Raw genomic sequence first — 14934 nt, forward strand, 5'->3', positions numbered from 1 at the left:
ATTATTATTCTTTTTTGTTGTAGGAGTAATTAATTAAAAAATAAAACATTAAAATACTTTTATTTTAAATTGCAAAAATAAGTCAGGATATTACTGTTTCACTGTACTTTCATTAAATAAATAATTGTAAATATTCATCAAATAAAACGCAATAAATGTACCTGTAAAACAATGCTTAACCCGAGGCTTATAAAAATGGTTAAGCAGCTAAGATGTTCCCTAAAAATGAAACTAGTAATAAAAGTCTCTGTGAACAGTACTCAAATGACTTTATTCATAATATGATTTTCCAATAAAAACATAAAAAGTAACATCTTTTGCCCTTATTACAACTTGCATCAAATGACCACATGGTGGCATTGTATCCCAAGTTTAACACGTCATACTAAAGTTTACTCTTCTGTTCAGATCACGGAAGGTTTTTACCACGTTATCAGAACATATGTAATAAACCCAGACCTCCCCAAACCCCACGGATAAATACAGCAAGTTCTTCCGCGCTCACAAACACAAATAAAAACACCACTGACTGACAAAAACAGATCTCTGATCCTGGAAGCGAAGTATGTGAAAATGATGCAGTATTAACCGTTGATTAATGTTTCCTCAGACTCCTGTAGAAAAGGCCCCCACTGTTAACTATACATGTGTATCTATGTAATATGATTGAAATATTTGCCCCTCCATTAGTGTTACTTTGCTGCATCCCATGTACAAAACACAGAGGTTCTCCACTTTCCTGCTGAAAAAAAACGTCAACCAACTGGTCTTAGCTGGTTTAACTGAGTGACAAGTGCCCAAAACCACTCTATGACAAGCAAACCAGCTTTTCAGCATGGTTTAAATCAAATACATTAACAAATACTTGTTCGTTTCGCAAATCTGCAGTCCTTTCCTTGTAGTGGATAATAATGAGGCTACAACAAAACAGCTTTTCTTGTAGAAATTCAACTCTGATATACAAACACACCCTGCCATGAACTCATAAACTGGCCTGAAGTAACAGTTTCAAGTTCTGATGGTCACGTTTACAGTCTATGACAATAAAATGTGCTGATACAGAGAGGGAAAAAAAAGAAAAGAACTAAAATTCCTTAAAAACTGGCATTTCTTGACACAAAAATCGACAAATTAATATCATATTGCATGTTAATATTGTATAAAATTATTAAAAATACAATTTAGACAATTAAGTACTTGAGTCAACAAAGCCAAAAGTGCAGAGGTACATAAATAAAAAATAACCCCCTCAAATAATGTAAAAAAAAAAAAAAAACACCAACAACAACAGGGTGTTCTCTTTTCAGAGCTGCCACTCAAGTTCACCGAACTCCACCCCCTTTTGCCTCTTGCCCCACCCCTTTATGACAGGCTGACCTGAACTAGTATCCGGTCAAAGGTTAAAGTTCACACACCAAGAACTGGGAGTTAAAAGTTCACGCACATGACACTCAATCATTCTCCTGCTGAAAACCACACAAAATCAGTAAGAAGTTATAAAGGTTTTTGTTCGCTAAGATTCAGACGAATCAGTTGGAGATTCAAAACCCATGCAAACGACACTCCCAGACTCTCGCAGGGTGAAGTTAAGGGCATGTGGTCTGCAACTCAGGCCACGGAGCCTCTTAAAGCTATTAGCATAACAATGAACACAGGGGTGAAGTCAGTGAAGTCGAGATATAGTCACTCTGAGAGAGAGTCAGAGTCAGAAGCACAGTGAATCTACAGACTGCTGTTTCAGGGGTCACATGAGAGCAATACAGCTCGTCTCGTCCTTTTCTTTTGTCCCTCCCGCTTAGTCTCATGAATAAACCATAAATGATGATAAAAAACACAGAGATCAACACAGATTTTCAAATACTTTTCACAAGCTGCACTAGCAATGCACGACATTTAAGTTCTAAGGCCCGTTTGGCGAACACATAAATGAGGATTGATACATATTGGCATACAAATTGGAATCTCCCTGGGACGATATCCAGGTATCCCACATATAGAGAAGGATTGACTAAAGTCGGAGTGAAAGATAACACTGCTGTTATTCCTAAGAGCACAAATGAGATGGTGTGAAAAAGGCACTAAGACTAGCCCTAGAGGATAGAAAGGCGATACATTCATGGCGTGCGGGGCTTCCTTTTCCGACCACAATCAAAAATACCTTGAAAAACATTGGTACAAAAATAAAATATAAAAGGTTGCAACCCTTGATGCATCAGTGCGTATGGCTACAGGGAGACTTTTTTTCTTTCTGGCTGATTTGAATATGACCTTCAAGCAGTTCTGGCCCCGTTAAGAAGTGAACTTTCTGTCCAACAGGATACTGAGGAGGAGAGAAGAAGTGTTGTAGTGTTGGTACATAGCTGCACTTCCTCCTCAAAATACTGTATGTTTCACTCCTTTTCAAGATTTCCCACTGTCTTCATTTCCTGTGAACGGATTTTCACCTTTTGCAGCCCTCTCTCAGGACAAAAGAAGTGACAAAGAGCAGCCCAACCCCCTCCCCCCCCCCAGTCTTGATGGACTTCCTGTCATGTGGCGGTGGCTTCCAGGTAGCTCTGTAGTTTACGGACAGTTGACTCATCCAATGAGAAAAGGTCAAAGTCAAAAGTTGTGTTGGTGACATTAAAGTGGCCGGTCTCCTCGATGAGGTTCACGATCTGGAGACAGGAAACGGGTCAATGGTATTTGTTCAAAGCCTGCACACAAACGCAAGCTATTTTAATTCACACGCAAACACCCACCTGCTGTAGAACGTTGCGCTCTCTTAATGCCATCAGCCTGCGATGAAGGTCTACCAGCTCTTCAGTGTATGCCTGAAAAAAAGAGATGATGATGATGATGTCACATTTTAGCTTGTATAAGCACTAAAAGTAAAAAATAAAGTAACACATATTTACTTAAATAAGTTGGAAAGAGCAGTTTTACAAACTACTATTAGTAGCATGATGTCATGCATTGTGCACTGACTCCAAAACTAGTGAACTGACTATCTAGGCAGCATTTCAAGTCACCAAGACCGGTTCCAAAACATGCTTTATAATACTATGAATCATTGTTGTTATTGTATAATAATAATAATAATAAGAGTAGTTGCTGATGTTATGTATTTTATTTATACAAAACTAGTTATCATATAATCTATTTACAGAATTTTATTAATTTTACATTATTATTATTATTATTATTTTTTATGCTTATTAGAGAATCAAACCTTCCCGTCGCTCAGTAGAGCATGGCATTAGCAATGATTTCCAAAGAAAGCAAGAAACTGGTCAAATGTAAAAGTGCTTTAGATGAAAGCACCTGCCAAATGCTTAAATGTAATGTATCACTTTATTAGCTTAGCAAGATGCTAATGAAAAACTACATTTGCAAATGAAGTTCCTTTTCAGTATTCCTAAAGAGGGCACATACTGTATCTGGGCAGCAAACAGCAAGGCAGCTCACAAGGTTTAAGAAGTGGGGTCGACTTGATCAAATAGAAGTAACTTATGGGAATGAGAGGTGGAAAATTAAAAGATTGATTTACCCTTCCTACCTTGTCGTATCCCTTCTTCAGGACCTTTTCTTGTCGTAAACAAGGGTCTGGACTCTTTCTGCCAGACACCTATATGACAGAAAGACAAAAGGAAACAGAGAGGAAAGGAACAAGATGGAGAAAAGAAAGAAAAAAAATCATATGGATGGACTGAAACAGAGATTTAAAGAATGAGTAATCAAGACATTGATCTATTGCAGTGTTTTTCCAGTAAGAGTGCACCAGTGCCTGGAGCGCTGCTCCAAATCCCAGTGATCTGACTGGCAGCACCAAGTTAAGCAGCATTCCACAGTCACTGGATCAAAAGCTGTGTGTCGCCACCTCATTTCAACACTGGGCGCAGCATAATCCAAGAACTAATGCAAATCGTCCATCATCCGACAGTCAACAAAACACTGTGTGCTCCAAACTGAACGATCGGCATGACTGAATGAATAAACACACCAACTGGATGACTGTCAGGGATTAACAAGAAGCCGCCACAGTCCTGAGTATCACGTCACCTTGTTGTTGGTGGTGCTGTGTTTCTGTGGCTGCGGTGGTGGGTCTCGACTGGGACGCTGCGGGCCGTCACTGCAGTCACTCTCGCTGTCTAAGCTCAGCCTGTGAAGGGAGAACATCAAACAGTTCAACTCTGTGAGGAAATGAAAGGATTAACCAAGCAAAAAAAAAATTTATTCTGTCATATACAAATCTTTAAGGACTTTTCCTAAATTAATAGTTTTTAATTATGTTCCGGTCACTCTTTTCCATGCAATTACAATGAACAAGGAGTGGAGCTTTCAGGCTTTGCAAAAGACATAAAGCTTGCTCTGAAGGCATACAACAGACTTGTGTGAGGAACAGACTTAGATTTAAGTTGCTATTTACTGAGAATCCTCCAGTGAGCTGTTAACTGCTACAAATGGACCACTGAATAGCTCAGCTTGAACTTGAGAACTGCATATGTCAGATTTCAAAATGAATCATTTAGATCAGTTTTATGAACTGGGTCAACAGATTCATTGAAAAGATCTGACGCAAAAGAATGATTATTGATTAATTCACTAATCGGATTTGACTACTTTTTTTAGTTTTAAAGCTAGACGAATTATGTTTGATCTCAAGATTTTCAATGAAAGGTTTACATTTTAAACAAATCTTTAATGGTTTCAGAAGACATGGAATATAGTGCACAAGTCACATGGACCTTTTTGACTGTATTTTTTTTTTTTTTTTTTTTTTTTTCACCAGACCATTCATTATATTAAAAACAGATATTTTTTCAAATAATAAAAATCACAAAAACTGGTCAAAAGAAGAAGAAGAATTCACAAAGGTATGGAGCAATATGAGAATCATATACAAGTATGCATTTTTTTTCTTCTTTTTTGGATAAGCGCCATAAAATTTGCTGCCTATTTTTAATTAAATCTGAATGAATACATTTCGTTTTAAAGAATAATTCAAATAAACACTGAAAGAAAATCCCATTCTACCATTTATCTCACACTTCTAGCCTCACAAAAATAAGTATTTCAAAGCAGCTCAGCAACACTTGAGTGAGATGAAGAATAGAGAGAGGCGTATGAAGTGAAGTGTTTACTCTGAGCAAACAAATCCGTTCTCCGCCTCTGCTAACATTGATTACAGGGACTTAAAGCATCTGAAAGACCTGCTTAAACAGACATTGACAGGAAAGAGGAAGAATGACCTGGAGTCTCGACTGGGCAGGTTGTTCTTGACTGGCGTCTCTTCGTCTGAGCTGCTATCGTCATCATCGGACTCCTCCGACTGGAGGTCCTCCACCATAGAGCGCAGCGGGCCTACAGACCAAAATCCAGAATGAGCTTCTGCAGCATTTATGGTGGTTTGATTGAACTTTCAAACTCCCACTTTAAAGGTGAAGTGTAATTTCTGTGCCACTAGTTTGACCAAATTGAATTGGAAAAATAATGACTGTTTTCAAACAGATTTCCTTAAAACTCCTCCCACCTGCCATTGGTTAGACAAACAAAATGTCTCACCCGAACACATTTAATAAGTTAAGCCTATGTTCTGTGTTGGACTGGATGGAACAAGGAATAAGGATTTGTAAAATCAACAATGACAAATTACTCTCATCACCTTTTAAAAAAATGCCCCTCATTCCTTCATTTTAAGGAAGTGCCTTGATCTGACACGTCCTTAACCCTCTCCACGGTAATCGTTCAAAGCAGTAGAATGTTAACCTTGAGTTAAAGTGTGTTGGGGAGATCTATTTATGGATCTGACTGCTTCTTATCAGGACACTCCCTGCAGTAAAAGAGCAGATCCTACCTTGGCCTTGTTTCTGCTGTGGCTCAAAGTCTGAGTCGGAGCTGGACTCTGAGCTGGAGCTGGAATTAGACGGGCTGGAAGGTGCTGACTGCTGTGGGATGGAGTGGACAGGACACAAATTAAAGATTTTGTTTATCACTGATGTCAGTTTTAGGTCAGTAGTTGACCACCTTTTTAAAATACTGTTCAAGTTCATTTATACTTATACTTCATTTGTAGATGTATTTATTAAATAATATATTTAAAATTATAAATAACTATTTTTTTGTGAAGAAATATAAATTAATTTAAAATTGTGTCAAGCCCTGACTACTACTGCTAAATAAATATTGTGAAAGTAATCACTCATTAAATTGAACATTTTGTTAAAAAGGTTGCCAACCCCTCACTTATTTAAAATAAATAAATATATTATATTGTAATACAAATAACAAATTAAATCGAAGACTTTCTTAAAAAGGTTGGCAAACCCCTCACCCAATTCAATGTAGAAAAATAAATACATGAAAAAAATAATTAATTAAATTGTGATCACATTCAAATTAAATTTAATTCTTTGATAAAAAAGGCTCAAACCCTCACTTATTTAAAATAAAATGAATAAACCAATTTTATTGTAAAAAAAAAATAAATAAATCTAACACTTAAACCATTTGCCAACCCACACTCTTTGTGATAAAAACAAATACAGTTTACATTTTTTTGCCAACCCCTAACTTATTTTAAATATATAAAAAGTGTTGTCTTGCTTTAAAATCCAAAACAAATCTTGTAAACAAAGGTATTATCACTTGATTCTAACCTCAGACTTAGACGAGGCCTCATCATCTGAATTGGAGTCATCAGATTGCGGAGGCTTCTTGGACTCCTTGACCTCCTGGGTCTCTGACTTGCCCTTGGCCCAGCGGCCCTTCTCTTTAGAGGCCTTCTTATCCACATATCCCGAGGAGGCCGTGGAGGAAGACGCGGTTCGGGGGGAGGTGCCGGTCAACCCCCCACTGCTGGAGACTTTTGACCCCTCTGAACCCCCCTTCTTTGGCTTCTTGACACTAGGTTTGGGTGACTCTGCGTTGGAAGGTCGTTTGCTGGGTGCTTTTCCATCGGTTGCTCCCCCTCCCCCTCCACCGCCCGCTGACCCCGCTCCCCCTCCTTTAGGAGACATGCCTTCCATTTTGGACTCCTTCGGCGTGAGTTTGGGCTCCTTGAAAGCAGCTTTGGGCAGGACTTTGTTCTCGTCTTTCACTTTGATCTCTGTTTTCTTGGATGATGAAGATGAGGAAGGGTCGCGGCTACTTTTGCTGCTGCCGTCCCGTTCAACATCTCCTTTGGATGTGGCCTTGCTCTCAGAGTCTTTTCGTGGCCGCTCTCGATGCTCCTTGGCCATTTTGTGGGATTTGGACACTTTGCTTCCTTCTTTACTAGGCTCCTACAGAAAAGAAACAGTGTTAACAATTAAAAATATAATCTCTATTCACCAAGTTAAACAGGAATTTATCAGTTATCCAAGAAATGACTGCAGCAAAACTACAGATAAAGCAGTAATAATTACTGCATTCCTAATCACTCAGCTGCATCATTATTTCATAATAAAAAAATTAAATAAAATTGTTCAAAATGTTTTTTTTCTTTCTTTTTTAAAGGATGCATTAGAGTGATCAAATGTGACAGAAAAGATATTTACAATTGTTACAAAATATATATAAAAAAATGCTGTTCTTTTGATCTTTCTATTCAAATCCTGAAACATATCAAGCAGTACAATATTAGGCAGTTTTTTTTTAACATTGATAATAATCAGAAATGTTTTTGAGCACCAAATCAGCATATTAGTATGATTTTTGATCATGTGACACTAAAGGCTGCTGAAAATAAATTTCATTTTAAAATTTAATCAAATTGAAAACAGTTATTTTAAACTGTAATATTATTTGACAGTATTACTGTTTTACTGTATTGTTGAGTAAATAAATGCAGCTTTGGTGAGCTTCAGAGACTTCTTTCAAAAATATTTAAAAAATCTTACCGATCTCAAACTTTTCAATGGTAGTGCACACTTACAAAAAATTTATACAAAGTACTATGTTTTAGGTCGTGATACACACTGTTGTATTTATTTTCGGACATGTAAGGAAATGCATAATAATAATCCAACTAGTCGTTTTGGAAAATATGTAATATTGAATAACCCCAATATTAAAATAATACTCATTCAGTACCATATTGTTTACACTGGTGCACATTGTCTAATACAACCACACAACAGATCCCCTATTAGGATTAAGCATTGAGTTTGACACCTCTAATAATAAAAGAATCACAAAAGACCATTAAAGCATGTCTTAACTGCGATCATATAACTCGCCTGTGACCTTGACACAAAGGTCATCTGCTGTATTAATGAGGCTGTGCTGAGATTAGGACTGTTAAGGATAATGGGGATGCTGGAAGATGTCCAGCTCTGGATGATCACAGTAAATCAGCAGCGAGCGACTGACCCTCTTTACTGCACTAATGAAAGATGCCGCAGAGTGACCCAGACAAAGCACCAGCGCTCAGATATGATAAAGCAAAGGTCATTTAATAGAGAGATGACACATGTCCTATATAATGGACTCTTAATTCTTACTGAAACGATTGAATCTGCTGCTTAGAAGTCAACAAAAGGGAGAATCAAGGGAGCTGTGATCCCTTAATATCTCTCTTTTATCTAAATCTGTTATCTCAGAATTTTGGACCCCAATGTATAAAAAGGAAAGGAAACAGTACGTAATTCAACATGTCATATGGCATATTTTAAAATGATTATTCAGACCTTTGATCCTTGTGAGGTCTTGCTCTTCTTAGGGTCAGAAAAAGCTGAGAGAGGGATTGTTGGAAGCATGGGGTAATCTGGACTGGGTCTCGGGACCACCTCTGCCCCCTCAGGGACCACCATGATCTGATTTGTACAGAATGAATGAAAGATAAGAGCACATTCACCAAAAATGTACAATATTCCTGAATTAACTATGCAACAAACAACTCCATTTCCCATAATGCAGCACTCACCCCTCCAGCCTTGACCAGCTTGCGGCGGAAGTCACGAGTGGGGTTATTGAAGGTTAGTTTCTCACAGCGCAGGTGATTGACAGGTGGGTTTCCCTCCAGGTTAAGGAAGAGGTCATAATTGAAGCACACCTTCTTTGGCTCCTCCTGTATTCAATTTGCATTATTAAGTGAGTCTATTAAATCATCTCATATTACTGAACAACTGAAGACAAGCATTAAAGTGAGTCAACAGAGCAGCATCTGCAGTGATTCTAGGACTACTTTCATGGGCAGCACAGCCAGAGGTTCATTCAAGATTTAAGGGCAAAACATCCACAAAGATCAGAGTTTCGAAGCAAACCCCCAGATGCACATTCTCCACCTCTATCTTTTTATCTCTGTCTCTCAGCATGCTGAAATCTGTGGGTTACTGAAAACAAGGCTCACTGAAGGTTGGAGATGTTTTTCAGACAAGAAATGACACATAGAGATACATATCACAAGCCTGTGAGTCAGTGGGTGAGTGTAATTGTTTCGCATTATGCTAATCTGATCACAAGGCAAATCATTCTCCTCTGCATACTGTACTCTATGATGCCTGTTTAATGTCAATGGGGGGGAAGTTCACAAATGACAAGACAGAGGAAGAGAAGCCGATACTCAGATGAGTCACAGAGAGGTGGGGGGCGGGGTGTATGCGAATGAAAATAGAAATTACTACAGAACAAGAGAGAACAGTAACAGAGGACAGAAGAGCTGCAGGAAGAGACTTCGATTCCTCACCTTGTTTTTGAAGTAGACCTCTATGGGCATCAGAAAACCAGCATATCCCGACTCCTCAACCTTGTATGGTGGCTCCTTACACACTGCAAATAAAAAAAAAGATGAATTATTTCACTAAACATTTCGGCATGCAACAATAAAATTAGCTGGTAAGATGTTTAATGTTTTTGAAAGAAGGCTCTTATTCTCACCCAAGCAGCATTTATTTGATTTAAAAAAAAAAAAAAAAAAAAATGGAAACCGCAATATTTTGAATAACTGTTTTCTATTTTAATATATTTTAAAATGCAATTTATTTCTGCAATGGTACATTTTCAGCGTCCCATGATCCTTTAGAAATCATCTTAATATGCTGATTTGGTATTCAAGAAACATTTCTAATTATTATCAGTGTTGAAAAAAGTTGCTGCTTAAAATTTTTGTGAAACAAAGGATTCTTTGATAAACAGAAAGTTTAAAAAAAGAGTGTTTATTTTAAAATAGAAATCTTTTATAACATTACAAATGTCTTTACTGTCACTTTTGATCAATTCAATGTTTACTTGCTGAATAAAAGCAATCATTTCTTTCCAACAAAATCTTACTCACCCCTGAACTTTTGAACAGCATGTATTCATATATAGATCATCAAGTATTATTAATGTTTCATAATATTATTAGTAAGAGTGGTTTCACATTTTTCTTAGAGCTTTTATTTACAAACACAAAAATGAAGGCTTTGCTCATGAATATTAATTGTTACATCATGTTTACTCAGTAGGCCTAACTGATTGGTTAAAAGGCACTTCCTGTTAAGTGTGCACTGATCAGCTGGCAATTCATGAAGACACAGTTCATGAATATTTATTAAAATTACTTGACTGGACACTTCTGCGATGCACATCTGCATGATCCAATTGATATTCACAAACTAGCTATAAATTGATTTTGCAAACAAATCTTGGAATCAGTGTTTTGAACTGATTCACTGAAATACTGAACTGATTGTATATTGCCAATAAAATAATATAAAATATATGGCACATATTCAAAATATCCCTCCATCCATGTCATCATAAATGAATGTGAATATAAAATGCTAACTTCGATCTAAGACCAGCAATGTTAATCCAAGACATGTGACAAGTGAAATGGGTTGATGTTTAATCTGCTGACAGTAGTTTCATTTAACCAGTCATTTGAGGCTTTTTATCTGTAGCCTTAAGTATTGATTGAATATCGACACCAAAGTACTAGAAGCTGGTGTGCTACCAAGTCAAAACTTTGATAGTGAGCCAACCCTAACTATAAATATTAAAAGAAAGAAGAAAGCTGCTCTTTCTGATATGCAACATGCCGTGTGGATCTCACACATGCTGCTTTTTGAAGACTGAACTATGAGTAGTGCAATTTCTCATTTGTGAAGGTGTAAAATTTACCCCTCTTGGGTTTAGGAAAGCTCTCGTGCAGCCGGAAGACGACTTTATCTACAAAGTGCTGAATGTCGCTGCTCTCAGGGCCTCGCACAAACACCATCCAGTCATGGGTGAAGCCCTCCGACGTCACCTTCTTCCTCAGCTGGGCCCTGTGTCCCAGCTCAAGCTTCACCTGAACCGTGCACTGCAAACAGAGAAACACATCTTAATCAAACGCTTCGATTGGATTTAGGACAGCTGAAGTTCAGGAGAGGAGACCAGCGGACACTTTCCATCACTGTAATTCATGATCACAGACTACTACAATCATTCAGTATAAAGTATGATTTTTAATAATAAAAATGAATTACATATATAATAAAAGGTTCGTTATAACATGTTACAAAAGATTACTATTTAAAAATGCTTTGAACTTTCTACTCAAAAAATCCTGAAATCCTAAAAATATTAAGCAGCTGTCACAGTTAATAATCGCAGTGAGTGATAAAAATATTTTTTGAGCACAAGATATTTGAAAGATCTCTGAAAAAACATGTGACATTGAAGTCTGGAGTAATGTCTGCTGAATATTCAGCTTTGTCATCACAGGAACAAATTACATTAAATTACAACAAATTACATGTAATAAAATAGAAACCAGTTTTAAATTTAAATATTATTTCACAATGTTAATGTTTTGGTGAGTATAAGAATCTCATTTAAAAAAAAAAAAATTATCTACCCGACCCCAAATTTATTTATTCCATTATGGTAATGGTTAAAAATATATTATTTATTTATATAAACATTTTTATCATTTTATATGTATACTAAATGTTTTTACTTTTAACTGTGCTTTTTAGGAATGAGATTTTTGTGCACTCCTAAAACAAAACACAAAAAAACATTTAATATGACCTTGAGGATTATATCACGTTGGTAAATCATCAAGCTGTAGGCTATTTTCTTTGTAAGAAGACTTTTTTAATTGAGTGAATTCATATAGCAGTGAAAAGTTACTAAAAAAAAGGCCTCTAGGCACCAAAATCTGAGTAAGAATACCTTTCATACACATGCTCAAGCTAATCATCTGTATCATCGACTGGTTCTGCCAAATGGCCAGAAAAAGCCATCAAGGGAATTCCTTGAAAAGCAGCCAGGAAAAATGAGCACTGCCCACATAGGGTGGAGACGGGCCAGACTGGGTTCAGGTGCCCAGAGATGCTCAGCTGCTGTTGACTCGAGTCCCTGAACTAATGGAGATTGAAGTAGTAGAATAAAGAACAAGACTGAGACGTGCTTTTTTTGACTTTTCTGAAAGACTGTAAGCAGAAGAACGAGTGGAAGGAAAATCTTATTGGCTGGCTGTCCTCCTGTCACCATAATACACTTTAATTCGCTGCGTTGGCCGACACTTCCACTTCTCTAATGCCAAACCTGCCAGCCAGACCCTGACGCTGCCAGGCATCAGAATAACCTCTGAGTCCATCTTTCATCCACTCACCCACAAGCCCCAGCCGAGTCACATACAGACAGACAGTGAGACAAATCTGGCTACCCTCAACAGCGAGAACGGCGCAGCTTTAATCCACTCTTTTTCCAGAACTTGCCATTTGTAATGTCACAGCAACAGCAGCTTGCCTTGAGGTAACTATTACAAACACTACCGACATAAAGCTGTTCCACCCCGTCTGAGAGGAACACGACCACCCGAATATGAAGACGACATGGGACAGACAGGAGACATACACAATAAGAGGTTCAACACATGACCACGTTAATCCCGGTAAAGGGGGGTAAAAAGATCAAAAGGCCTTTTTGAAAAGGAGTAGATTAATCCGAAGGACAGGCAAACACTACTGGCTCCTGGTCTCACAAGACACACTCACCCGCATCACGTTTTGTTAGAAAATTCAAAAGTGGCAGACTGGATTTCTCTCAGGTCACTGCTATGAATCAGATTATCAGTCAAGCATGGTAAAAATACAAGCAGGTCACGTGGAAGCCAACAGGCAAACCACAAAACAACAAGTCTCTGAAGAGTTGCTGCAATGCTGTTGTCAAAGATCCAGCTTGGAAAACATGAATGAATGAAACAAGCACGTTAACTAAACTTCAATAAAATCTTTCATTACTTGAGAAGTGGAAGGACAAAACTGAATTTTACAACTTGCCTTTCTAAAATCACATTAAATAAAAGGTTTATAATTAAATTATTATTTATTTATTTATTTATTTTAGATTTGTTTTCATGCATAACTATCTAGCTAAATTACTAGTCTAAAGCTGGTTCAAGCAAGTTAAAAGGAAGTTAGATTTCACATATTATTGTTTAATAATTTCCACAGTATCACCAATAACTTTAGTGGAAAAAAGATTCCTATTTTAGGGATATTTTTGCAATGAGACACATTCAGCAACAATAACAATAAAAATAGTATGTTTATAATAATAAAGGTTAACTTATAAAATAATTTCTTTAGTAGCAGCAAATGCAACTAACCTACAGCAAACCACAGACACAAGGCAGAACGTGTAAAAATAGCCAGCATGTTAATGCAATGATATTCATCTACAGCATATGATCACTACTGCTGCTCATAAATCATATTGCATAAAAGGGCAATTAATTAGCCTTGGAAGAAGACAGATTCCCGCTTCAGGAGCCCATCAGGAACCCCCCACCCTCAGAGCAGACCTGTGCAATGCCCTCAGCCTGCATGCTCTGTCAGGAACACTAGTGCATGAAAATGCATGTTCCTCATTTCCTCTAATAAAAGCCGCAGACTGTAGTGACTCCCGGGCCAGAGAATCACAGGACAAAAACACTCTCCTTTGTGTTTCTGCTGGTGCACGCACGACTTGCCTACAGCAAAAGCTGGCGCACGCATCCAGCCCTTGCGGCTGAGCTGATGTCGCCAAATACCGATGTAGCTTTAATATGCGTGGCCAGCTCGAGTCAGATAGCTGAGAGGAGGGTGGGAGGAGGGAGGGGGTTATATGGGTCCGATCCGCTGCTTTCACGAGCCCCAAGTGTCCACATTCAGTTGCAATGGTGGATTTCTCCAAGCGCGCGCTTACAAAAGTTGACTTCACTCCATGCAACAGCAAAAGCGTTTCATACTCTACCTGATTCTCCATAGTTCGCCGGCCTGATGAAGGTCCTGTTAATTTACAGAAGGCTTTTGAGCGGTTGCTCCCGACTCCTCATTGTGTGTCAATTCCAGCCCAAAACCGGAAACTAGACGGTTCCCCTCCCCTCTCCGGACCGCTGGCATGCGCCCAAAACAGAAAGCGCTTGTGGCCAATCAGATGCCGTCTACGATGCGCTTTTCGCCGGCCATCCAATCGCGTGACGCGGTGGGCGGGACTTCCCACGGGCTGCATGTACTGGTAGGTAATAATTGGAGATTAGACGAACCGATAGGATGTTTTTGTTTTTGCAGTCTAGTAGCGCTACTTAACGTTGTTATTTTTATCGGAATCATATTCAGTTTCGTATTTAAAAACAAAGCATGTTGCACACAGCTGTGTTGTGATTGGTTGGTTGAGGGCATGCCTCTGTTTTCTGTTTAATTAGTGGGAATAGATTAAAATAAATTATTAGTACTTAAGTGAATGATTTTACTTGCCATTTGAAGGGACTAATTTAATACATGGCAGACTGGGGCTAGTTGTCACACTTTTTACTATAGTATATAGAGTATTTTTTTTTCTGTATAGGTACTAATAAGGTCTTTGCTACAATAAAGTTAGCCTATTCACATTTCCACCGTTATTGCTAAGCGAAAATAGAGATGATTTAACACGTTAAAACCAATAGCGGGGCATGTTGTCACACTGTATGGGGTAAGTTGTCACAATGGAATCCGTCATTGAACAGCCTATTATATT

At 38.0% G+C, this 14934-nt stretch overlaps 1 protein-coding gene across 2 annotated transcripts; it reads right to left on the reverse strand.

Moving 5' to 3' along the window:
* Positions 1–252: 252 nt before the first annotated feature.
* Positions 253–14332, reverse strand: mllt1a (MLLT1 super elongation complex subunit a). 2 transcript variants are annotated; one of them, XM_042762054.1, is made up of 12 exons: positions 14170–14332; positions 11065–11245; positions 9647–9729; positions 8885–9028; positions 8649–8774; positions 6639–7262; positions 5837–5927; positions 5232–5343; positions 4042–4141; positions 3539–3607; positions 2742–2813; positions 253–2657 (listed from the first exon to the last, which is right to left on the reverse strand). In XM_042762054.1, exons 1-12 carry the CDS (start codon positions 14179–14181, stop codon positions 2529–2531), a joined length of 1743 nt encoding a protein of 580 aa, XP_042617988.1. In that variant the 5' UTR covers positions 14182–14332; the 3' UTR covers positions 253–2528. The 2 variants fall into 2 exon arrangements, with proteins under 2 accessions (XP_042617988.1, XP_042617987.1); XM_042762053.1 differs by having other exon boundaries at positions 3530–3607.
* Between the last annotated feature and the right edge of the window lie 602 nt (positions 14333–14934).

This window comes from Cyprinus carpio, chromosome A8 (genome assembly GCF_018340385.1).
Source record: "Cyprinus carpio isolate SPL01 chromosome A8, ASM1834038v1, whole genome shotgun sequence".
NCBI lineage: Eukaryota > Metazoa > Chordata > Actinopteri > Cypriniformes > Cyprinidae > Cyprinus > Cyprinus carpio.